The sequence below is a fragment of the Ailuropoda melanoleuca genome, chromosome 16 (assembly GCF_002007445.2).
Source record: "Ailuropoda melanoleuca isolate Jingjing chromosome 16, ASM200744v2, whole genome shotgun sequence".
NCBI lineage: Eukaryota > Metazoa > Chordata > Mammalia > Carnivora > Ursidae > Ailuropoda > Ailuropoda melanoleuca.
The window spans coordinates 79,234,796-79,260,571 of NC_048233.1; the positions used below are offsets into that span (position 1 = coordinate 79,234,796).

At 41.0% G+C, this 25,776-nt stretch overlaps 2 protein-coding genes across 4 annotated transcripts in view; one reads left to right on the top strand and one right to left on the bottom strand.

Annotated features, from left to right (window-relative positions):
- LPXN (leupaxin) overlaps nt 1-20,315 on the bottom strand; it is a 32,712-nt gene extending 12,397 nt beyond the window's left edge. The window contains exons 1-4 of one of the 2 annotated variants that reach the window (XM_002928224.4): nt 20,170-20,315; nt 15,568-15,725; nt 10,607-10,653; nt 2,185-2,284 (exon numbers count right to left, since the gene is read on the bottom strand). In XM_002928224.4, coding sequence (XP_002928270.1) covers nt 2,185-2,284; nt 10,607-10,653; nt 15,568-15,725; nt 20,170-20,182 — 318 coding nt within the window. In that variant the 5' untranslated portion in view covers nt 20,183-20,315. Of the gene's footprint in view, nt 1-2,184; nt 2,285-10,606; nt 10,654-15,567; nt 15,726-20,169 lie in introns of those variants that run through there. The other variant, XM_034645714.1, reaches the window with a different exon arrangement.
- Nucleotides 20,316-23,369: 3,054 nt separating this feature from the next.
- Nucleotides 23,370-25,776, top strand: part of ZFP91 (ZFP91 zinc finger protein, atypical E3 ubiquitin ligase) — a 46,917-nt gene continuing 44,510 nt past the window's right edge. For both annotated transcript variants that reach the window (XM_034645712.1, XM_034645713.1), the window contains exon 1: nt 23,370-23,856. In XM_034645712.1, the coding sequence (XP_034501603.1) occupies nt 23,510-23,856 (347 nt within the window). In that variant the 5' untranslated portion in view covers nt 23,370-23,509. The remainder of the gene's footprint in view (nt 23,857-25,776) is intronic.

Here is a 25,776-nt window from a genome sequence, read left to right on the forward strand (position 1 = left end):
AACATTCCAGAGGGAAGGAAGGCCCAGAGGAAGGGAACAGTTTGGTATGTTAGGAGAAGAGTCAGAAAGGTCGGGGCAGAGGGGTGCTGGAGCAGAAAGAGTGAAAGTGTGGCAGGAGAAGACAATGGAGAGAGAGAGGCAAAGATCATGTGGGGCCCTCATGGTAAACTCAGGTTTTATTCCAAGGGTGATGGAGCCTCTGGGGGAGTTCAAGCATGAGAGCAAATGAATCGGATCCATGAGATCCCTGTGGTAGCTGAGTGAGGAATCAGTGTAGGCAAGCAAGAGTAGAATCAGAGACACTAGTCTGGAAGGAGATTATTGTTAACAGTTCAAACCAGAAATAATGACTTGGTCCAGTGTTAGGGGAGAAGGTGATGAGAAGCTGTCAGATAAGACTAACTGATGGATTGGGTTGATTTAAGCAGGCCCCCCAAAATAGTTATTATAATCCATTCAAAGGCAAAGCCTCAAATTACAAAAAAAAAATGTGATGCCCAGCTTGTCCTTCATCACTTGATGTCTTGATTCTCTCTCTCAACTCCTTTCCGACTGGGCTACTACTGCCACCGACCTAATACTTCCTGATCAGGAAACAGGTGCTCTCTGCGGCCTCCACAGCATCAGATTTGCACGCACTGGACAGACTTCAGAGTCTCCCATCTGCTGCCCTCACTTTACCCTTCCAATCTCATCTTTCATTACTCACTAAAAGCCTCCATTGTTTGAGGCCAGCCAGGCTCCCTGCAGTCTCCTGAATGTGATTTGTTACTGTCTGCCGTCAGGCCTCTACGTATCCTATTTTTACTGCCAGGAATAACCTCCCATTATCTCACTAATCCAAAATGCTCATTTCCCTTCAAGAAACTTATCAACTGACAGATTTCCTTCCTCCTCTATTATATAATGTTACTTAATGTTGAAGAGATTAGTGTTCCAAAGGTTACTGTCTGGAAAGCCCAAAAGGGTCATCAATACAAAGTAGGTAAAAACACAATTTTGCACATATATATACATATACACACACTTATATCTATCCATATCTCCATCTGCTTGCTTACATATTTCAGAATACTTCTGAACGAATATGTAAGAAACGGGCAGAACTGGATGGCTGGGGACAGGGCTGATAGGGAAACAGCTCACTGCCAACTTTTATACTTTTGATTTTTGTACACCATGAATGTATGGCTCATTCAAAAAATAAATGGATATTTTAAAAATGTAAATAAACCATGACACACGCTAAATCAATTAGGAAACACAATTAAAACTCCTAATGTAGATTTTTTTCCCAGTATTTTCAGATATACAATACAATGAGGAAATGTACCCAGCTCTATTGTAGGCACTGAAGAAAATTCTTCTGATGTTCATTCATTTGTTCCTCTAATATGTCAGGAATCGTGCAGGCATTGGGAGTCCAAAGGTGAGTCACAAAGATCAGGTTCCTGACCTCCCCAGTCATGCAACTTTATATATACTGCACCTTGCAATTATTTCATAGCCACTCGTGTGTGCATATCCAATCCTCCAATCAATTTAGCGTGGTTGAATTCTCCACCTTAAGAATTCTAGATGATTTCCCTTAATAAATTATTAAGCCCACTTCTCTGATTTCCATCCCCTGCCAGGCCACGTGAGCTCACCACTCATGCTCTAGAGACTAGAACGAGGAGGCAGATTTATCTCAGTACGGGGCTCAGGACTCCTCATCCTCCCTACTTTCAGAGCCACTGTCTGATCTCCCTGGCTCTGCCTCAGTTTGCCCTCCTCTGCCCCACTCAGGCAGGTCTCTCACGGTCCTGCCTGTGCCCTCGGGGCTCATGCCAACTGGAAGGGCCTCTTCTCTCATCTCTGTGTCCAAACCCTTTCCACTCGTCAGAGTCCATCCCACATCCCACCCCCGCCTCTGATAAAGTCTCCACATTCCTAATGTTAGCTGCACATATTCTCATAAACCATCTGTGTTTTAGTCTACAAGTGTTACATGGGCTTCTGCTGCATTTTACCAAGTACATTCCACACTCCTTGAGATCAGAGCCTGCATCATATTATCTTTTGTGTCCAGATAACACATAACACAAAGTTGAGTTCATCCGCTGAATTAAATTTAGTCTGGGAAAACTAATGACAACCAAGTGTTCTGAGCTCCGCAGAGACACACCCTGCAAATGTGCTCACCTGGGTCTGCATGTCACACAGGTGGGCCATGAGCTCATCCAGCTGAGCAGCCGCGGACGTTTTCGGGGGATGTGGTGCTCCCTTTGGCTCTTGGATCTTACTACAGGAGAGAAAAAAATCCTAACACCTCAAAACTCAGATAAATGTTAAGCCACACATAAAATACCAGAAAATGAAGTTTTAACTATTAACCCCTTCGATGTGAGTATTTAAAAACAGGTAGTGGACTAAAAATCTGGACAAGGTCTCCCTGCCTTTTGTCTCTATATATCCATTCTGGTCATCTCACAAACTGACCATTGTTCTCAAGTACATGAAGAAAAGCACTGGAGGGGTAGCTGACAGGCCATTTTCCCCCAATGGCCAGGTACAAAGCAGCCTCTAAAAGGACCTTTAAGGAGACAATGGCCTGATATACATTTTTTTTTATTTTCAAAGCGTTCTTTTTGAAATTATAAAGTATTACACTTTCTCTCACTGTCAGGCGAAAGATAAAAACTAAGTAAGAAAAAAGAGCAAGCATCAGCAAACTAAGGTCCATGGGCCAAATTTGGCCATGCCCATTCATTTACATACTGCTGCTTTCTTACAGAGTTGGATGGTTCCAACAGAGCCCTTGTGGTCCAAGGTCTAAATATTTACTGTTTGCCCTTTAACAGAAAAAGACCACTGATATAGTTTAGACAATGTACATAATGTTGGTTTCACATCCATATAATTGTGAATAAATTGATTAAAATTTGGACCCAAGAAACAGAATACAGAGTCTATTCAAATACAGTGTCAGTAAATTTTTTTTAAAGATTTGTCCGAGAGAGAAAGAAAGAGAGAGAGAGCACACAAGCAGGGGGAGCAGCAGGCAGAGGGAGAAGCAGACTCCCCACCGAACGGGGAGCCAGACTCGAGGCTCAATCCCAGGACCCGGAGATCATGACCTGAGCTGAAGGCAGATGCTTAACCAACTGAGCCACCCAGGTGTCCCACCAATATGTTATTAACAGGAAAAAATACAAGTGGACTCAGGTGCAATATTGAAAAATAAGAGACTAGAAGCAAATAAACAAAACATTCAACTCAAGCATCTCAAAAAAACACAAAACCCTAAAATAATTAAACAGAAGACTAAAAGCATAAATTATTGAAACAGAAAACAAACAGAAACTGAGGTTTTGGGGAGCATTGTATAAATTTCAAGTACACAGAAAAATATGGAAAATCACCAAATAAGTTCTATAAATATCACAGAAACTCAATACTAAAACCAGACAAAAAGAGCACAGTGTATGTGTGTACGTGCGTGTGCGCGCGTGTGGTGGGGGGATGTGGGGGGAAGGGAGGGAAGTTTAATAAAAACAGCAGAAATGAGTTTTAAAAACATCCTGGCTAGATAGTGTTATGACAGTCTTTCAAGCGTGGTTCAACATTAGAAAAAAACTATAATTCCTTATACTCAAGAACAGAGAAAAGCTTTATAAACGTATTGATAGGTGCTGAAGAGCACTAGAAAACAAATTCCACCACCATTCGTACTGTTGGAAGACCGAGGAAAAGAAGTTTCATAACCTGATAAAATAAAATCTATAATGAACCTCATATTTAATGGTCACATTTCTAATTACGAGCTTGGTGCTCAGCAGGGAATCTGCTTAAGATTCTCTCCCTCTCCCTCTGCCCCTCCCCCACCTCTCTAAAATAAAACAAATAAGGGGCGCCTGGGTGGCACAGCGGTTAAGCGTCTGCCTTCGGCTCAGGGCGTGATCCCGACGTTATGGGATCAAGCCCCACATCAAGATCTTCTGCTATGAGCCTGCTTCTTCCTCTCCCACTTCCCCTGCTTGTGTTCCCTCTCTCGCTGGCTGTCTGTATCTCTGTCGAATGAATAAATAAATAAAATCTTTAAAAAAATAAAATAAAATAAAATAAAATAAAACAAAACAAATAAATAAAATCTTAAAAAAAGAGAGAGAGAAGAGAAGGACAAGGATCCTACTATCATTGCTGGTGTGCAATTTTATTGCAGACTGCATTACCGGATGCATTTAAGAATACAAATAAGAGATTGATACATTGGAAAGAAAAAGGCAAAGTAATTCTCATTTCTCTTTTCTCTTTTAAATAGATGGTATGATCACTTACCTGGAAAATATAAGATAAATGACTGGATAATTATTAGAATGTAGAGAAAATACCAGGATGGTTACTAGATACAAGAATAAAATGAGGAGGCACCTGGCTGGCTCAGTGGGTAGAGCACGTGACTCTTTTTTTTTTTTTAAAGAAAGAGTACGTGTGTGGGAACGTGAGCTGGGGGGTTGGGGGGAGCAGGGAGGGGCAGAAGGACAGAGAGAATCTTAAGCAGACTCCATGCTCAGCCTGCAGCCCTGTGGTCATGACCCTGAGATCATAACCTGAGCAAAATCAAGAGCCAGACGCTTACTCTACTGAGCCACATAGGGGCCCCAGGGCATGTGACTCTTGATCCTGGGGTTGTGAGTTCAAGTTCCACACTGGGCATGGAGCCTACTTAAAATAAAAAAAATTTAAAAATAAAATTAAAAATAAAAAAAGAATAAAATGAAATAATTAGTATCTTTCCTATAGGTCAGTAGTAGCTGATTTGAAAATCCATTGGGAAAAAAGAACATGTTCACAATACCAACAAAAAAAATTATAGAACATTAAAGAATCACTCTAACAAGAAATGCGTAAGACTTCAATGAAGAAAAACCCGCTGGCTGACATACAAGACACACATAAATGATGATACGTAACATGATGTCAGTTTCTCTCATTAAACTATAAATTCAATGTAACTCATACAGAAATCGTAATAGAATTATTCAAGTTTATTAATAAGCTGATGCTAAAATTCATGGGTTAGAACACTCAAGATAATCTTGGGGAAAAAAGAGATGAAGAGGGAAGACCTATCCAATAGTGTGCTCTCCTATAAAGTGACAACAAAATTTGTGTGATGTTGGTTAAGAAACAGACAAATAGATCAAAGGAATGGAACAGAGAGAGAGCCCAGAAATAGACTCCTGAACCATGAGAATTTTGCATATGCTAAATGTGGCATTTCAAGTCAACAGAAACAGATTATTAGACACAAAATGCATGACAACCTATTTGAAACATAATAAATTTAGATCTTTAACAAACTCTACAAATGGGTAAGTTTTAAATGAATTAAAGACTGAAATACGCTTAAATATAAAAGTACTAAAAGAAAATGAAGAACATTTTTTATAATTTGGGGTGATGAAGACTTTCTTAAGAAAGGCATAAAACTCTGAAGTGAAGGCGAAAAACAAAAAATATCAATAGGGCTAATCTCAAAAAAATTAAAACATACATAAATATTTAAAACATAAGTAATAGCCAAATAATAAAAAGTCTACAAATCAAAAAGGCAAGCTAATCAAAACATGGGCTAAGGATTAAAACGAAAAAAGCAAGTTTCAGAAAAAGAAATTTGAATGTTTATTACTATATGAAAATATGCTCAATCTCAATCTTTAATATGCAAATTAAACAGTGAGACACCACTTTTTACCCATTAGTCAAAAATCTGAAAGACTGATAACATGCAGTGGTGGCAAAAGTCAGGATTATTTTACTCATATGCATTTACATATATCCTAGGTAGCAAGGTAAATTTATTAAATGCTTTGCAACGCAGTATCTACCAACATTTCATATGCATATATCCTCGGATTCAGCAATTTCACTTCCAAGATTCCATCCAAAAAAAAAAAAAATAGAGATATACAAAGGCATATGTATAAGTATGTTCCTTAAAACATAAAAAGTACAATCTTTATGAATAAATTAAAAAAATAAATGGATATATGGTTAAATAAATTTTAGATACATGCTACAGAATACCATGCAGCTGCTAAAAGGAATGCAGGCGCAGATTTCTTTGAACTAAGGAAGACTTTTTCTTTTTAAGATTTTATTTATTTATAACACAGAGAAAGAGAGAGAGCACAAGTAGAGGTAGTGGCAGGCAGAGGGAGAGGGAGAAGCAGGCTCCTCACTGAACAAGGAGCCCAATGTGGAACTCGATCCCAGGACCCTGGGATCATCACCGGAGCCGAACGCAGACACTTACCCAACTGAGCTACCTAGCTGCCCAAACTAAGGAAGACTTCTAAGACACACTGTTAACTTAAAAAAGCAAAGCCCACAACAATATGAAATCTATTCTTCCATTCATGTAAATGGATGGAATAGATTTATAAGCACATATACATAAGTGTGACTTTGTATACGCAAAGGTCTGCAAGGAGACATATCTGACAGCAGTTACCTATAGGGATAGCAATTAGGAGGTAGGAGGATACGTTCGAAGGGAGGTGGTCTAACTTTTTACTCTGTATATTTCTGAATCATTAAAGTTATTTTTACTATTAAAAGGTTAAATATAAAGTTAATGCAAGTATACAAATTTTAAAACTTCAGAGAAATATAAAGAAAAATTAAAATCACACATAACCCTCCTTTTGAGAGGCAATTAATTACTCTGGACATGTTGGCTTACACCATTATGCCCTTCTATGATTGTGCCTAATTTTGGAAAATTAGAATGACCTTTTTTTCATGTTTTAAAGTGAACATTTTTCCTTATCTTTATGCATTTTCTTATCCAACTTTATGTTCATAGCTAGCACTTACTGTCCACCCTATGCCAGGCCCTCCATAAAGGGTTTTACACATATTCTCCTTAAATCCTTATTAACAACCTTAAAAGCTAGGTATTCTCACCCCCAGAAGAAAAAACTGGGGCGTAGAGAAGCAAAAAGCTTTGCTCTATATAATACAGCTGGTAAATAACAGTTTGGGACCACAGACTGCAAAACTTATGTTCTCCAGCACCATGCTAAACTATCCTCCAAAATGAGGTTTAAAGTCTATCCAGCTTTCGGGGCGCCTGGGTGGCACAGCGGTTAAGCGTCTGCCTTCGGCTCAGGGCGTGATCCCGGCATTCTGGGATCGAACCCCACATCAGGCTCTTCCGCTATGAGCCTGCTTCTTCCTCTCCCACTCCCCCTGCTTGTGTTCCCTCTCTCGCTGGCTGTCTCTATCTCTGTCGAATAAATAAATAAAATCTTTAAAAATAAATAAATAAATAAAAAATAAAGTCTATCCAGCTTTCAAATGCAGAATGTACCATAACTTATTAAACCAATCATTTATCATTAGACACTTAGATTGTTTCTGATTTTCACTGTTATAATACAGTAAGTAAATATTTGCACCCACATTTGATTATTTCTATAGAGTAAATTTTGAGAAGTGGAATCACTGAATCATATAGGTAACTGACTCTGGAGTAATGTTGTAATCAACATAAACTAAGCTTAGCTAACAACCCACCAAACTGACTCTGACATTCTCTCTCTCTCTCTCACACACACACACACAAAGCCATAAATAAAACCAAATATTGTAAGTCTTCTACTAAATACATTATCAAAAATGAAAACAAAGCTGTACTACTTTACTTATTTTTGTGTATTTACCAACCACCAAAAAGGCAGAAGGAAAATATCTTCCTCTCTTAAGGAAAAAAGACTGTCTTTTGGGTACCACATGTCTCACTACTGACTTACTTATGTTTAAATATTTAACTATAAGAAAAAAGTAGGAGGAAGTGGATATTTCCCCTCTGAAGATAAAAGATTTTGTCTTTAAGGTACAACATGGCCTCCTGCCAAGCATATTTTTTTTTGTTTGATCTAGGAACAAAAATGGTCAGGTATGCAAGTGCTTGATTTAGTTCTTGGAGGCTTCCAAGAAAGTGCAGGGGAGCTCCTCACAACACTTTTGGATCATAATACCTTAGTCATTGCTGCCACAGGCACGTGTCTTGAAAGTACAAAAGGAAGCAGGACTGTCCGCACATTCTCTGCTCTGTTTCCCAGTATAGAATAAATGTAGCTTCTTATATGGATGGGTCTGTATTATCCTAAAAACCGGTTCATCTCACAGTTGGGGCATCCTTGTGCTTATTCAAAAAAAATTCTTACTGGTTTTTAGCAAGACTCCTAGAGCAGTATGGAAAGAGAAATAGATCACTTTTGTGACACCCAAATACTAACTCAGTCAACAATATAATATTCTAAATAAGAATGGAAAGGCCTTTAAGAGTTGGTGATTACATCACTACAGGAAGTGTTCCTAAAAAGAGAGGAACCTCAAAATCAGAGCTCCTTTGATTTGTCCCCTCACGTCTTGAAGATGGTAGAAGTGCTTTGCTATGTCATGAACAACAGTGTAATTCACGAGTCAGAGATTTTAATAATATCCAAACGCAAGAGATGTGTTTAAAACAACACAGGTGCCTCACGTCAGGGGCGTCACCATGCTGGAGTTTCCCCTTATTTACTCCTCTGCAATGTTTTCATGAATTTTTTCTCCTTATTCTTACCAAAATTATTTTTGTTCATGTGTACATTTCTAAATTATTGTTCATATTGCTACTGATATACAACTACATTAGAAATATTATCACATCTCTATACTCGCAACTAGTACTGAACACAGTTTCAAGGTTGAGAGCAACATTCAGTTCATTTAAGCAAGCCAGAGGAAATGGTGGAAGCGAAATGACGGAATCTCACTTCTGGGTCTCAAGCTCTATCTACACTGCAAGCCTTATCCTCCCTGAGCTACGCCAGCCCAGGGATTTGTATTAGTCTATAACGTATTGACGAGGCCACCTGGATTTCCTATCAATCTCTCCCACAGGTCTTCAGGGCAAGTATCACTCTGTACTTGGCGGAGGTTTATCACTCAAGGCCCACTCAGGAAAATGCAAACATACTGGGAGTAAGCAGAAGGAATTTAATCCAGAAATTTGATTACACAGGTGATGGCAGAACTAAAGAAGCAAACAGAAGATATTGAGGGAACTCAGAGGTTAGCCACAGCAGGTAGCCATTAGGCCAAAGGGACAAAAAAAGAAAGGCAAAGTTACTAAAAGCCAGGGGCCAAAGTGGATAGGCACAAGCTGGAACCACAGCAGATCTATCTTGCTCCAGCTAAAGCCATAAAGAAGGTGGAGCTGCTGACCCGGATGACGACCTGTGGAGAGACTGGGGGAGGAAATGTCCTGACTTGCCCTGCCTTTCGCCCTCCAGCTGCCTGCACAGTGCCTCCCATTGGTCGAAGCCAGCAAAAGCCAACTGATCCTGGAACCTGGAAAACCCAACTGACAGGGGTCAGCTCCCCTGGAATACAGAGCAGAGCAAGAAAAGAGAAAGAAATGGGTCCGATGGGAAAAAGATCAAAGACTTCTATGTTGGCATGCCATCAATTGATCACAATGCCAGATATACAGGAAAATCGCTGAAGGGCGTGCTGGTTTTTATGTGCTGGGTGCCTGTGTTGACTAATATTTCTATTGAAGGCTTGGTTTCCTAGTTTTAAAAAATTAATATTTACTGAAAGCCTATGTACGCCAGGCACTGTTTTGCTGTTGTTTTGCTTGCTTTGATATTTTTTTTTTTTTTTTTACAAGAAGGGTGGACAGTGTGGTCTAGGTGACATCCCACCAGGCAGTCTCCTGGAACTGGAATAAACTGGCAATTATATTAGTAAACTGGCCTTACCCCCATCAAAGTAGACAGTGTCCTCAGGTGGGAAGTTATAAAAAGACTTCATATAACACAGGTCCTTCCCTTATTTGGCATCATTTGTGGCTGCAATTCTAGAACCAAATAAGGTGTGGTGTGGCACTCTTCACCAAGCATGAGCCTTTGCTATCTTGTTTCCCTTTCAATTTGTTAAGTCCTTCCATTTGTTTCCCAGAAAGCTGTCTGATTTTTTTAAATTACAACCACTACCTGAAGAGAGAACAAGAAAAGCAGCCTTGGCCAGCAGAAATGATTTAGTAAGTGGATCCGTTTCAATATGTAATGTTTTTAAAAGGAAATCCCCTCCCCTGGCTAAATAAATCTTGAGCAAATATAGAAAGAAGAAGTACGGATTCATTAGAAGTACATATTCATTAGTCTGCTGCAGAGACCCTCTTGTCTCGGTTTGGCCCTGATCCTAGCTCTGGTTTTGTTGGCATCCTGCTGAAATTTCATTTTCCTCTTCCATGACCTGGAACATGCTATTTAGAGTAGCCCGGCCAAAACACGTGTGGTGACTCGAACTATTGACACTTTTTTCAGGTGATGAAGGAAATAGCAGAGCCCACCAGCCTGGACAGCCCATCTAGAAGCCACGTACCCTGAGAAACTGCCAAGTGAGCTTGGCAGATTTCCACCTCTGCTCAAACATTGTGGAAGAGGAGGAGGGACTTTACAGGAGTTCTCTAATAATGAACACACGCAAAAGTGTCCAAACATGGATTGATAACAATTATCTAATAACGTTAAGTTTTTTAAGTATTTAATAAAAAACATACCTGTAGACATTTTGCTCCTGGATCTGGGTAGTATACACGAGCTGCACCTGAGACATATGAGTGACAGAGAAGAGCAGAGAATGAGTGTCTGTTAGGAGAATGTTGGCACTCACCTACACCCAGAATTAGAGGATGGTTTTAGCTTCTAAATGGGACTGATTAGTGTATCTCTGAGATCTTTCACAAGGCAGAGGAATACCAGCCATCCCACAGCAAAAGGCCACATTCTAAGCAGAGTAGTCAACAATGGGAACAAATAATAATGTCCCTCTCCCAGCGCTGAAAGCACTGAAATAGAGAAGTTGATCGTACTCACATAGGAACCACAAAACAAACAAAACGAATCAGAATGAAGCCCTTTAACTAGATAGGATGGCATCTAGGGGAAGACTATAACACGACTAAATTTAACATACAAAAAATAATAATAATAATGTGTGTCTCTAAAGGGTAGTTGACCAGCAACTCACTCATTTATTGAACAAATATTGATTGAGTGCCTGTAATGTGCCAGGGCCAGGGATGCAGCAGTAGAAAAACAAAACTAAATGAACAAACAAAAATTGTCTACCCCCACCTTACATTATGGTGGTGAGAAACAGGTAATAAAAAAAGGTAATAAGAAAAAGAATAAATCCATTAGTATGTAAAACTCATCAGGAAGTGGGAGATGAGAAATGGGGGAGATGGCAATTAAAAATATATTGATCAGGGAAGGACTCACTGAGAAAGGGACACGTGAGTGAGGATTCATAGAAGGTAAGGGAAATAAGCAGATATCAGGGGGAACGTGGTCCATGGGGCCAGCACCCTGGAGCATCTGTGGAACAGAAAGGAGGCCAGGGTAGTCTGCACAGTGAACTGGTAAGACAGGGATGGGAGTAAAAGGGGCCTGATCAAGCAGGTAGGGTGACTATATAATTTATTGTTCAAACTGGGATGTTTCTGAAAGTGAACGAGGGGAAGGTACCAAAAATAATTAATACTCCAGAATTTTTAAAATATATATTTATTGACCAAAAATTTGGTTTTATTGCATTGATGGATCTACAAAATAATTCTGTTGAAAACTTAGTTTCCAAATAAAAATTTCTAGAATATTTTTAAATGACACATAGCTATAAACATTAATTTCTTTTAAGATTTATTCATTTATTTATTTATTTGAGAGAGAGAGAGTGTACACACGGGAGGGGCAGAGGGAGAAGGAGAGAGAATCTCAAACAGACTCCCCACTGAATGCCAGTCACCCCAAACATTAATTAAAAAAACCTTTTATATTAATTGTTTGAATATTTTTAAACAGCACAGTAAATAATTATTCTTGATATAGATTCATATACCTTAATTGGTTACCTAGCCATTGTTGTCTCTAACATTGTGATTTGGAAATTTTTCTGAAAGATGTCTTTTTTAATATGATCTTATTATTTTCATATTTTTTAATAAAATTGCAAACTTCTGCAGAGCTGCATTTTATGGTTAATACATTTTGAAGTTGTTGACACTTTTAATTCATGCTTCTCTGTAAACCATAATTTTTTTAATTGAGAAAATACTCCCACTCGGCTGCTGCTAATTCTCTAAGTTCAGGGCATATTCTGCTAAATGGAGGATATCCTCAATTGTTTCTCCTATTAAAACGTAGAACTATTTCTGCCCCAATATTTTCACAGGCGCTGTATTTCTGCCACCATCCAGAGCACCTTTCTTCAATAATGTTTTTACAAGATGAGCTCTTAAGTTGTCTCTATTCATGATTCTTTTTAACATTTTGCCAAATGTAGATACTGGAAATCATAGGCCTTCACAATTCCATCCCATTCTGGTGGAGAATATAAATTTATCCAATTAAAATTAGAAACTCCATCAAAGGCAAGATTTTTCCAAAGCACAATTTTCAAATTAGGTAATTAAACCATTTGAGCTCTCATCTTTTAACTTGTTCAATTCCTCCCCAGCTTTTGTCAAGAGACATTTGAGCTCCTTCTTTTTTGCAAGCTTTGTTTTACATAATTGCAACTTGCTAAAAGCTTCAAAAGCTGAATTTTCATGCTACATTCACTGAATAATTTGATTAAATATTTCTGACTGATTTTGCACATAATGCAACCTATATTTAAGTTGCTTTACAAGGCGATTTTTCAAAGGCTCAGGCATTTCTAAAATCTGATGGATGACAGGCAACACAGAAAAAGCATATGCAGCCAATGCTGAAATGTTTCTGTATTCAACATCAGCTTCTGTCACAAGAGCTGTGTAGATGAGTCAGAGAACTGTACTGTGACTGCGTAAGCATATATTTGTAAATTTTGACGTTTGCAGTTTCGATTCTGATTGGTGGAAGTCTGCAGCTTCTTTGGATGCAGTCATGAACTTTATGTATATCAAAACCAATTCCAAGCACATCTCTGCTTCATAGGCTTTTAAATCTGTAAAGAACATTTTTTTATCATAATTCTATGCTCCACCAAAATTTGTATTCATATTTTTTTTAACGATTTTATTTATTTATTTGACAGAGAGAGACAGCCAGCGAGAGAGGGAACACAGGCAGGGGGAGTGGGAGAGGAAGAAGCAGGCTTCCAGCAGAGGAGCCTGATGTGGGGCTCGATCCCAGGACTCTGGGATCACGCCCTGAGCCAAAGGCAGATGCTTAACGAATGAGCCACCCAGGCGCCCCTTTGTATTCATATTACCACCAAAAAAACAAAAAAATACACCCACTTTGTCTTCAGTGTTGAACTTTTCAACTAAATTTACAACGGCATTGACAATGTCGGATGTTTCAATTCTTTTTGACAGAAGAATGAATTTCCAAGTACTTTATTTCGATCTTTTGGATTGGATGAAAAAATGAAAGCTTCTGGAATTAACAAATGTTCTGACTGAGGCGGCACTGATATAAAGCTGACGTTATTTGGGAGTCAACTCAATCATCACATTTACTTTAGTTACAAGCACAAGGTACCTTGAAACTGACAATGAGCACAACCAATGTAGAGGCGTCACTTGATCCAAATGGAAAGGTGTGCTTCCCCACGACATGTAGACACACATCCTGCAGCTGTACCTGTTAAATCATCGGGCACGCTCTTCTTAAACTGTTAACTTCTGAAGTAGGGGCTGATGTTTCTTGCCCATAGCTGAGTCTTCCTGTCTTCCAAGGGGGCAGTAACATCTCTACTTGCCTCCAGGGTGGCCAGGAAATGTTGGCAAATATTTTGGGCAAATTACACATTCCTCATCAATTTCTTGAGAAAATTAAACATGTAATTTTGGACTTGGTTTTGGTTTGAGCCAAAGGCTGCTAAAAGCATCTACCACAAAAATAAAAGCATTGCCAAATTATAAAAATAAATACCTATAGCTTTACATATACAATTAAAGCCAAAACTGCTTACTCGAGAACACTTAGATTATGCTACACTCAATGGCAAGAATGCTTATTAGCCTCTATTTCCTAAAAATAATTTTTATGACATTAAGCCACAGTTTCCCATATTTTTTCCTGACCCTGAGGAGCCTCCATGTACCTCATGAGCGTGAGTGGTGGTATACCGAGTGGCCGGCTGGGAAAAAAGCCTCAGAAGTTTTCCTGCCACCACCTAACACCAGAGGAGCCGGCCATTCCTGACTGACTGCACTTAAGCTCTTAGCTTTAACAACCATCACCCTGCGTATCATCCTGGAAGGGTGCTTACCCGTTAGGATTCAGCCGAACAGAGTCAGGGAAAGAAGAGATGAGTTATGGAAATGTAATATGAATAAATATATAAATATAAATAAAATATGAGAAATCTAGGGTAAATGGCAAAGCCAATAATAGATGTTGAGAAAACAAGCAAAAACCCAGGGCTCTCAAAGTGAACAAAGACATACCCCACTAAGGTCAGGGTAAAGACCACCGGGGCTTTTACTTCAAATGGAGATGGAAATTCACAGTGGGGCTCTGAGTAGAGGAATGACATGATCTGATTTAAGCTTTATGGGATCACTCTGACTGCTATTCTGAAAATAAAATGCAGGGGGCAAGTGTAGCAAACCAGCTAAGAGCCTGTGGCTATGATCTCGCATTGAGGAGAAAAGACAATAGCTTCCTAGGAGACAAATAAATGTGCATCCTTAAAACTGCATATATGTAGTTGGACGGAAGAACAGTTAAAGGGGGAACAAAACACAGGCTCAAATTTCATGTCCATGAAACCCATGATTTCATACCAAGTGTACAAGGATAAATCAGAATATTGTAGTTAACACCGCATATGAAGAGTATCTAACTGAATTCCTCTTAAACTAATTCCACTCTCATCGAGCAACTTCCTAATTATAAAATAGATTCACATAGACAGGAAGGGAATATTTGTATCAGCAAATACTATTCTCTGTTCTACTTGGTTTTGACTCTAGCCAGAAATTAATAAATTGGATTTCTGGGTTTTTCTTTTATACCACCTCTTATGAGTTTAGCTTGTTTGTGTTGGTTCCCTAGAGCACCATCATCTGTAGGTAAACTAATTGAGTTTCCTAATACATTCAACAGAAAAAAAGACCTGGAAAGCTGTGACCTTAGAAAAGTCACCCTGAAAAGACTTGTCTGAGCTGCCACTTGGCCTCGCCCAGGTGACCCCTGGTCTTGGTGAGTGCCATTCCCGTCAAACTGCGACATGCAGCTCTGATGCCCAGGCATACTAGAATATTCCAAGTAAACTAGGGAACACCGTGTTACCGTGCCCTCATCAGAAAAAATTCAGGTCTCAAAGGCTTATTCTTCTATGATGATTTTCTCAATTATCATCCTTTCCAAACACAACCACCTTCAAGTTATCATAGAAGGATTTTTCTTTCTCTTTTCTGGATACATGATTCTCCTTTCACACCATTTTATGTAAGATATAATCAATTTTCAGAAAGGACTCCAACTATGTATATTCAAGGTACTCCAATAAATGAAAAGTTACCGGCAAGGGACTTGTATCATTCTGAAGAGAAAGGGTCTCTGAAGTCTCAGCAAGGTTACTCTCCTTTCTGGAGTGCTGATCCAGGGGAAGAGGAGCTGAGCTGGAGGATTCATCACTTTCCTGGAGGGTGGAGCGCTCCAGTTCCTCCAATAAGGCATCTATATCATAAGATATGAGAGAATCACAATACAGAACACGGGATGATTTCTCTTTTGGGATGATTTCCCCCTTAACTATCACCCCTGTGCCTCCATTCACCTCCTTCTTCTCTTGGGTTAAGGCTACCTTCAAATATCTTCCCTTACTCCTTATTTTACTTCAAGAATATGGTCTATTCTCCCAGAGGATGTTTAATGCCTCCACATACTGTGACCTATTTCCTATGGTTGCATCCAATTTCACAGCATCGCTCAAGCATTTGACTTCTTATATTGCAAGGTATTAATTTTATCATTCATTTAGGGTGGGTTGCCCACAAAGACCCCCAATTAGGAAAAAAAGTAAATCCTATACATTTTTCCTATCAGAAAAGTACAAGTAATTACACTACAATTTTTGTAAATGTACCAAGACAATAATGCTTATTCTTAACCCTGATTGTTTTTTTCTTATATCCCAAGCACGTAACAAAATTTTCAAAACAAAGTAGAAGTATTCTGTCTTTTAGGATATATAGGGTAAAAAAAGGGGGGGGGGATCAAGGAGAAAAGAGATATTGCAAAATCAAGCAAGATGATGTTGCAATCCAAATCTTGACATTTGTTTCTCCTGTAGTTTTCTTGAAAAAAACCAATGCACTTTACAAGTATCACACTACCACTTTTCTGTTATGATGAAATTAATAATAATTTTAAAAATTTACACATTACAGGTACTGTGCTCAGGAATTTATATATTTCATTTAGTCATCTTAATGCTTTAAGGCAGGCGATATTATTGTCCGTATCTTGTAGATCAAGAAAGAGACTGGGGCGCCTGGATGTTTCAGTCAGCGAACCATCCAACTCTTGATTTCGGCTCAGATCGTGATTTCAGGGTTGTGAGATTGAGCCCCGCGGAGCCTGCTTAAGATTCTCTCTCTCCGGGGCGCCTGGGTAGCACAGTCGTTAAGCGTCTGCCTTTGGCTCAGGGCGTGATCCCGGCGTTCCGGGATCGAGTCCCACATCGGGCTCCTCGGCTGGGAGCCTGCTTCTTCCTCTCCCTCTACCCTGCTGTGTTCCCTCTCACGCTGGCTGTCTCTCTGTCACATAAATAAATAAAATCTTGAAAAAAAAAAAAAAAGATTCTCTCTCTCCTTCTTCCTCTGCCCCTACCCACCCTCTCCCTCTAAAAAAAAAGAAAAGGAAAAAAGAAAGAAAAAACTAGTGTCACACTGCCACTGACGCAGGTCCTGTCTGATCCTGGGCTATCTGATCCCAGCCCCTGCACTAACTTCGTGTCAAAAATTCCGGTCACCATACTCATGTGGATTTTCAGGGTCATCTTGGCATGACATGCTCTTCTCCGAAGCCGTTTCCTCATCTACATAATGAAGCAATTCTACTACAAATTTTTTCAAATTGTGGGTTGAGACCCATTAGTGGATCTCTAGTGGATTTTTTTTTTACCACAGGTCATGGTTTTTAGAAGTTTGCAAAGCAGTGGATTATATTATTAGACATTATTTGATTTCTGCAGATGAAAGGCTATAGGGAAATATTTATCAATGAATATGACATAATCCAGGAGTGAAAGGAATGGGTGGGTGTATTAATGAAATAAGATTGGCCATGAGTTGATGACTGTTTAAGCTGGTTGATGGGTATATTAGATTTCATTAAACTATTTTCTTTACTTTTGTATATTTTAAAATTCCTCAAAATAAAAGGTTTTTTAAAAGAAAGAAAAGAGAAAACTAACGTAGAAAGAGGAAGAAAAACTTGTTTTCTCATAACTTTACTAGCCAAGATTGAATGCCAAACTTCCGGGTTCCAAATTTTTGTTCTGTACCCCTTTATTAAGATATAGACATTTTCTATTTTCTAAGCTTTGCTTCAACCAGAAGTCATGGATCTTCTTGGATTCAAAATAAAAAGACATTTACAGCAGAGGTTAGGGGAGAGGGGTGACCCCCTGTAAGAGAAGCAAACCATATCTCTAAGAGGAGAAGGCTACCCTTAGAAGCACCAGTGAACCAAAGTTAGTGAAACTCTCCCCTCTGGGTCATGAGTTAACAGGCCTTCTTTCTCTTCCTGTTTCCTAGGAGTGTACATAACACCAACACCCAAGATTATCTTGCCTCTGCCAGATTCCGTAATTTGCAGATGACTAATTTCAGTATGACAAATGTGGGATTATGAGGGGTGTGGGGCGGTATGAGATGGAAAACTCTGTAGTCCTTCTCTATAGCCCTTCATCTGCAGAAATCCAATAATGTCAACAGTAGCATGAAAGCAATAAAGTGAGGTTGCTTGGGGGATCTCACTGGATTGGAATGATTTCATTCAGAGCCAGAGTCTGCTCCTGGTTCTCCTTTACCTAGCATTCCCGAGTAATGAAGGTTTAGGTAAAATCTGCTGGGTGGAAACAAACCATCAACGTTGGAGGAAGTACTGCAAAAAGGAAATATCCGCCTGCCTTTGCTGACTTGTCTTGCGCCCTCTTTCTCTGCATCAGGGAAGAAAGACCCACCCTAAGTCTTTTGGGTAGTTACTGAGCTGCTGACAAACTGAAGAAACAGCGGAGGTTTAGACACCCAGATAGATTACATGAACGTTACCTCCTGGGCGGCTTGGCACTTCTTACATTTCTGGACCAGATTTCTCTACCGTTCATCCTGCTCAAGTAGATTTGCAAAACTGTGCAAATCTAATTTTTAATTATTTAATTATCTGGGTTGTTATTTAATTATTGGTTGGAACACCTGAGCCAACGCCCTGCTAAAATAGGAGACTGCCTTGTAGCTTAACCAGTTTTGGTGTCAGGGACTCCTGAGAGAGATGTTGAACACATTTATTGTCTTTCTTAGTTTTCTCCTTGGGAAAAACAAAAGGAGGAGGATAATACTTATTTCAAAGAGTTGTTTCAGACACTAACATGATTAATATATGTAAAAATGTCAAGTTTTAGTTTAAGTCACTAAATATGTATTACTTCCCTTTTGAATTACCTGCATGAAAGCCATTAGGTATTCCTAAAATAAGAAAAAAAGTCTAGATGCTAGTGAGCTGGACTTTGAACTCAAGCAGAAATGTGAACTTCCCCGACTCTCACACAGAGTAAGAATCTGGATTCTAGGGGCGCCTGGGTGGCTCAGTCATTAAGTGTCTGCCTTCAGCTCAGGGCATGATCCCAGGGTCCTGGGATGGAGTCCCACATCAGGCTCCTCTGCTGGGAGCCTGCTTGTTCCTCTCCCACTCCCCCTGCTTGTGTTCCCTCTTTCGCAGGCTGTCTGTCAAATAAATGAATAAAATCTTTAAAAAAAAAAAAAAAAACCAAAACACACACACACACACACACACACGAATCTGGATTCTATTCCAAGTCCTAAACACGTTGTACCCCAAGCATCGAAACAGACTTTACCTCCAAAACAGTTCAATATTTATTAAATACCACCTTTCCCTCTTCATTAACATCTCTTCCCTCCCGTAATTTGCCTATCTCCCTTTCTCTACTCCTCTAGGTCTCAAATTACACTCCAAGCAATTAACAACACAAAGACAATATGCAAGATACGTTTTTTTCCTTGTTGTTCACACTTTTGGCATACCCAAAACATACAAAAACCCAGAACATTGTGGAATTAATACAGCTTGGAAATTGAGTAAAAGGTTAGTGACTCAGTGTTAGTGAGGATGCCAGCAACTAATGTCAGCCAAGGATAAGGAATGAATCCCAAGAATGACAAACCTTCCACTACTCCAAAAATTGGAAATCTGGGATCTCTTTGAGCAATGTGGCCAATGGTTTCACTGCTGGTTTTAATTGTTTCAAATGGAAAGAGTATCATATTTGCAGTCCACAGTAATCTGTTCCTTCAGAATGCCTCTGAATAAAAAGCTTAGCAACAGAATCACTGGAGTTTTAGCACTAATTCTCCTTGGAACAATACTAAATACTAAACCAAGGAACAAATGAAACCACCCTGGCCTTTCTCCAACATTTACAGATGCCTCATTCTTGTTCCTCTATTCCATTTCTTCTCCTTATAACACCCCCTATATCCCTCTCCCTTTTCTTCCTTTTTCTTCCTAAATCTCAAATCTGCAGGTGCCAACTGTGTGACCGCCCTATGACCTTCAACAGCCCCCAAGGGCCAAATACTCATAATAAAATGGCAATCTCAATCACAATTCAGTCCAAAGGTATTTGTGCATAGTTTACCCTGGTAAGCACCAAACTCTCAGCCTATTTGTGCCACTGAAAAGAGTGAACCTATGGTTCCCCAAAACAATCATAGTTCCTCATGCTTCACTCTTGGTTGGGCTGAGGTCATGAGAGAAGTGGAAACAAAATCTTCCAGCACCACCCTCCCTCTGGCTAGAAGTACACCCCACCACAGAGATGGCAGCCAAGTCTTCATTCCCTCAGAGTTTCTCCTCCAAGAAGGTCCTCACTCACCCAACTCTTCCATTGTCACACACCCAAGATGCTCTGGTCCCACAGGTTGTGAGGAACTGCTTTGGCATGTGCTGAAGAAGAGGACCGCAAAGGAACTGAATGAGACAGCGTGAAGCAGCCTCTATAACCCTTTTTGGTTCCTGTATTTGCTTAGCACTTCCTCTCTTTTGATTTGGTGAGTTTCTTTTTTTTTTTTTTTCTCTATTTCCTTCTTTCTTTCTTTCTTTTTGATAAGTTAGAGTTTGAAAATGGGACATAGAAAGGTGGGTAGTAGGATTTGAGTTCTGTTAGTGCATTGGTGAGGGTGAGAAAGATTCAAAATTAACTTTGAAAAAATTGAGTACCTACTATGTGCCAGGATTCACCTTGAATTCATGGGATGGCAGGCTTGCACTTGTGTTTTTCCCCAGTGTGGGTATCCCACTGTGACTGTGATCAGAAAACCTGTTGTATGTGTACGAATGTGAGTGTGTGTGTGTGTGTGTTTGTGTGTGTAAAGCTGATGACCATGGAAATGGTTTCCTTCATAAAATTTCCATCAGAGTTAGCCAGCACCCAATTCATTTTGCTGTCTTTATTTACTTAATGATCCAGAAATTATGCTTACCTGCTTTCCTGAATAGACTGTAAATCCATTAAAAGCAGGGCAGAGTAGCAGTCATATTTGGATTTTCAGGGCTTGGTTATTTCTGTGGTCTAAAACGCAACTATAACGATCATGAAAGATGAAACTGGAAGACAAGACACAAGGTGTTAAGCTGCAGATGTCTCAGGGAAGCACAATTTCTGCCTAGTTATATTGCCCAATAGCAGTTCCTCTGAAAAGGGACTCTGAGATTAACTTTCACCTTTTTTACCGCTTACCATTTCATTCACCTCTAATGAAATAAAACAATTACAAAAGGCCTACTATAAGAAAGCAGTATGTAAAGAACTGTAATTATGGCTCTGTGAAACATAATATCTCCATTTTCACCAGTGGCGAAATAGATTCAAGGAATAGTACTAACTAAAGATAACAGAATTATAGGTAGCTTTACTATTTACTATAATCCAGAGTTAGTTTCAGTCCTGTGATCTTTCCTCTGCAATACCTGGTCTTTTTTCAGGGTGAAGTAAAGGAATCATTCATTCTCCCACTCCATTGTGATACTAAGATTTTTTTTTTTTTAATAAAAAGGAGATTCCCACTCTGCATTACTTTGAGCAACCATTGGATGTCAGTGCTGTTCCAAAAGTCTGTTCCAAAAGTCCAAATGGGTTTGAAAAGATTCCCATCCACACTAATCCACAGTTTTTACAACTGAAATGCCACTAGTCCTATGAAAGTGAACACTCAATGACAAATATAAAACATTTGCCTAATCTGTGGTGGTAACTGAGCCAAAACTTTGAAAGGAAATAAGCACTTCAGTACTTGGCTTGCAAATATTAGACTCTATCTGCAGTTTAAATGAATGATTAATGTGAAATTTAAAATTGGATCCCTAGATCTTGTTTCCATCCGCTTTCTGTTGGGGGGGGGGTTAACCCCAGATGCTTTATTTTCCAGGGGTAAAAACGGTTCTTTCAAATCTCTCCCTTATTATATAATGCATGAAAGGAAAAAAAGAAGGAATGCTGGAGGCCCACCGCTGTCAATGAACGCAACTTGGAAAATAAATGGAAATTCCCATTTGACGCATTAGGATAATTCAGTTGCACGCGCTAGTGGACAGAAAAGTAATTTCTGACAAAGTTGCTAGTCTGTGCTTCCTGTGCATCAGAAACATTCAAAACCACAGAAGCCAAGTGGTTTTGAGGCAGGGAGTAGGAAGGCGGCCTTCGGTTTCTGTGAGTAGGTCACAGAATCACGCTAACAACCCTTCCCCCTTCCCTGCAGCCCAGGGACCACAGTCAAGTTAAGCAGCCGACGCCAGCTCCTTGGCACCGAAAACATCTAGTAGAATAGCAACTCTACAATTCTTTCCAGACTTTTATTAGGAACCAAATGAGTGGTGGGCATTGTGCTACGCCCCGAGCACCCGACGGATCCAGATTCAGTCCCGACCTCCAGAAGCTCACAGGTTAGTGAGTCACACACAGGATGACGAAGCGAATACTGCAGGCATGAACGCTAGGAGGTGCGAAGTAACCAATACAAACTAAGGGCTACGAACGTGGCCACCCACGTAATGTTTAGCCAACACCAACTGAAAAAGTCGGGGAAACTATCCCAAGGTATCCCGACCAGCAACTGGCTCGCCATTTCTGCTCGGATCTGTGAGGGAGTCGCGGCCTAACCCGGAAACACTACCTCCCTGAAAGAGCAAACGCTGATTACAGAAAGAATAAACTACCTTTCCCATCGTGCATCAGTCAAAAACCTCCCAGCATCCTCTCCGCCTCTGGTTCCTCATCTTTTTTTCCCCTAAAGCTTAGGATATTTAGGACTTCATTTCCCAAGATGCCTTTTAACAAGTTAACTCTGCGCATGCGCCAAGAGGCGGGCCCTCCTTGCCCTCACGACCCCGCCTCTGTTCTACCGCCGCCATTTTTTCAGAGACTTTCATCCGGCAGTCGACGGGGTTTTTTTTCTTAAAGGAGAAGCGACAACTCAAAAAATTTCCCCCTTCTTCCCGCAAGACCTGGCGGCGCTGGGGACAGAAAGGCCACAGACAGGAAAGTGGGATCGGGGTGGAGGCAGAAGAACGCCAAGGCTACTTCCGCGGCTTAAGGAAGAAGGATAGAAAGAGCCCTGTGGCATTAGCGGCTCCTTAGGGAGGCAGGTGCGCGCGCAGCCAGTTTAGGGTGCGAGCGAGGCGGGGGAAAAAGGTGCGTTTTCCTCCCACCAATCTCCTCGCGGGACCTGCTCCTCCCACTACCCCTAGCGCGCGTTGAGCTCGTGGCGCGGGGGGTGGGGGTGGAGGAAGGTCACTTTAGGATTGTCGCGAGACGCAGCCGTTTAACGGTGAGAACGGGTGCGCGGGGAAGGAAACCTCGCGCGCTCCCTTAGAGCCGTTTCCTGATTGGTTGAAGGAAGGGGTGGGGGAGGGAACCCGGACGTCGCTGCGTGAGAGACCACGAGGGGCAGGGCGAAGAAGCCGTCCCTCCTCTCCGATTGGTCCGCTGAACGTCTGTGGCGGGCGCGCGCGCGCCGCCAGCGGTAGAGGGCCTTTGAGTGGCAGGGGGCGGGGGGGGCGCCCTCGGAGCCGGGCGGAGGGGAGGGGGGAAAGAGGAGCGCAGAGTGAGATTGCCGGACGCTCCGGGAGGCGAAGGGGGCGGGGGGAGCAGCGCCGCGGCCGCCGCCGTCTCCGCCTCCGCCGCCTGGGACGAGGGGGTGGGGGACGGACGAGCCCCGATGCCGGGGGAGACGGAAGAGCCGAGACCCCCGGAGCAGCAGGACCAGGAAGGGGGAGAGGCGGCGGCGGCCAAGGCGGCTCCAGAGGAGCCCCAACAACAGCCCCCTGAGGCGGCGGCGGCGGCGCCTGCGGGGACCACTAGCAGCCGCGTGCTGAGGGGAGGTCGGGACCGGGGCCGGGCCGCTGCGGCCGCCGCCGCCGCCGCTGTGTCTCGCCGGAGGAAGGCCGAGTATCCCCGTCGTCGTCGGAGCAGCCCCAGCGCCAGGCCTCCCGACGCTTCAGGGCAGCAGTCCCAGGCCGCGAAGCCCCCGTCTCCAGCTCAGGCCAAGAAGAGTCCGCGACTCCTGTGAGTAACGCAGTCTTTCTGGCGGTGGGAAAGACCCCCCTCTGTCCGCACGCAACCCTCTCGGCTCCCGTAGCGCCCACTCCACGTGACATCCTGCCTGCTCTGCCCCCTGCCGGCTCGCACGCCAGATGTCACACCGCTCCCCTGCTAGCTGTCTTATCGCTGCTCTTTGGCCCTCCCCCCCCCCCGTGTCCTCTGTCTGTGGGGCCACTTCCCCTCTCCCTGAAGTTGTCCTTTGTGAGATACACCTCTTCTGCTCCTTAGTGACCCTCCCCTTCCCTGCCGCCGCAGGCTTCGCCAGCACTCTGGCGTCTGCACTCCCTTTGTCAGCCTGTCCCTTCCCCTCGTACAGCGGCTCTCCAGTATTACATCACATCCTCATTAGGAAATCAACAGTACAGTCTTAGCCTTCAAAAGTGTGTGTGCCCCCCCCCCATTAATTAGCTCAAGAGCCAGTTGTACTAGTAGCTTCATATATCTTTTTCCGCTCTGCTAAATTTTCACATCACGTTTCACTTGTTTTAGAAATCTGGTACTTCGGTTAAAACGTGGCTCTGCCAATTTTAAGTGTCGTCTTTCATACAACAGAATTAACTGGGTATTTTTTTTAGTGTTTTTTTGCTTTTTTAGTTTTTGCTTGTCTGCTTGTGCTTATGTTTTAATATAGGAACTTCGTCCTTAAAAATTAGACTACTCTGAAAGGAGTTACTCTATACCTAGAGATAATGGAGGGACCAGGAACATACATATTTTAAATTGTTAGTATTAAAATGTTCCTATGTTAAAAATACTGAAGTGCATGTTTTTGTAAATTGTAAAAATTAATCATATTAGGACATTGCATTCGTTACTGAAAACATCATTTGTGACTTGAGTTTAAAGTGCCCCTATCATAGAGATTATGGCAAGATTTGGCGTATATCACATTTAAAACTTGAAACATACCTGTTCCAAAATTAAGAATTAAGTCAGTGACTTGCTTGCCTTAGAAGCTTCTCAGAAAATTCAAAGGTATCATATTGAGGTATTAGTTGTGCTTCAAATTTTTGAGTGTTATCTAAGTTAACATAATTTAGAGAATTTATTTTGTAAAGTACACTTCTGTGGACAACAAAGATCTGTACTTACAAATCACTTGGCTGCAGTTAGGATTCTAATTGCTATAGATGAATTTCACAGTCACAAAAATTTTAAGTTTCTGTATATTTCATCTCACCTTGAAAGGAGCTGTCATTACCCTTACTCGGATTAAATTCCTTGAACAAATTCGTTAAACTGCACGTGCCTTATTTTCATTATCTGTAGGAAATAATGTTAATCCTTATGAGATGAATTGGGGAGAAGTATAGCATGTGAAGCACTTAACACAAAGCCTGGAACATAATACATACAATATTCGTTAAAAATTACTGTTTTGAGTGGTGGTAGAATGATAGAGATATAAGTGGTGTGTAGTGATTTTCACGTAAACGCTGCAGCATTGGAATTTTTCTTTATTGATTTCTGTTGCCATACCTGGGAAGTTTAATAATACATTTTTTTAAATGCCCTTCCATCCTCACTTACCCATTTGAGAGTAAAATATGCCTAGATTTCCTTGCCACATTTTCCTCCCACTCTTCTACTAGTTTTACCTATAGAAATGATACCTTAGGGTAATGACACCTAATGCAGTAGTTTTTTTCCATTTTATTGTTTGTTTGTAACTTGGGAAAAAAGTACTCAGGAGTCTTTTTATTTCTACATTATAAATGTTAAAGCAGTTGAACTTGGATGAAGATGACTCAATTAAATCCCTTTAGTTTTTTTTTTTTTAAAGATTTTATTTATTTATTCGACAGAGATAGAGACAGCCAGCGAGAGAGGGAACACAAGCAGGGGGAGTGGGAGAGGAAGAAGCAGGCTCATAGCGGAGGAGCC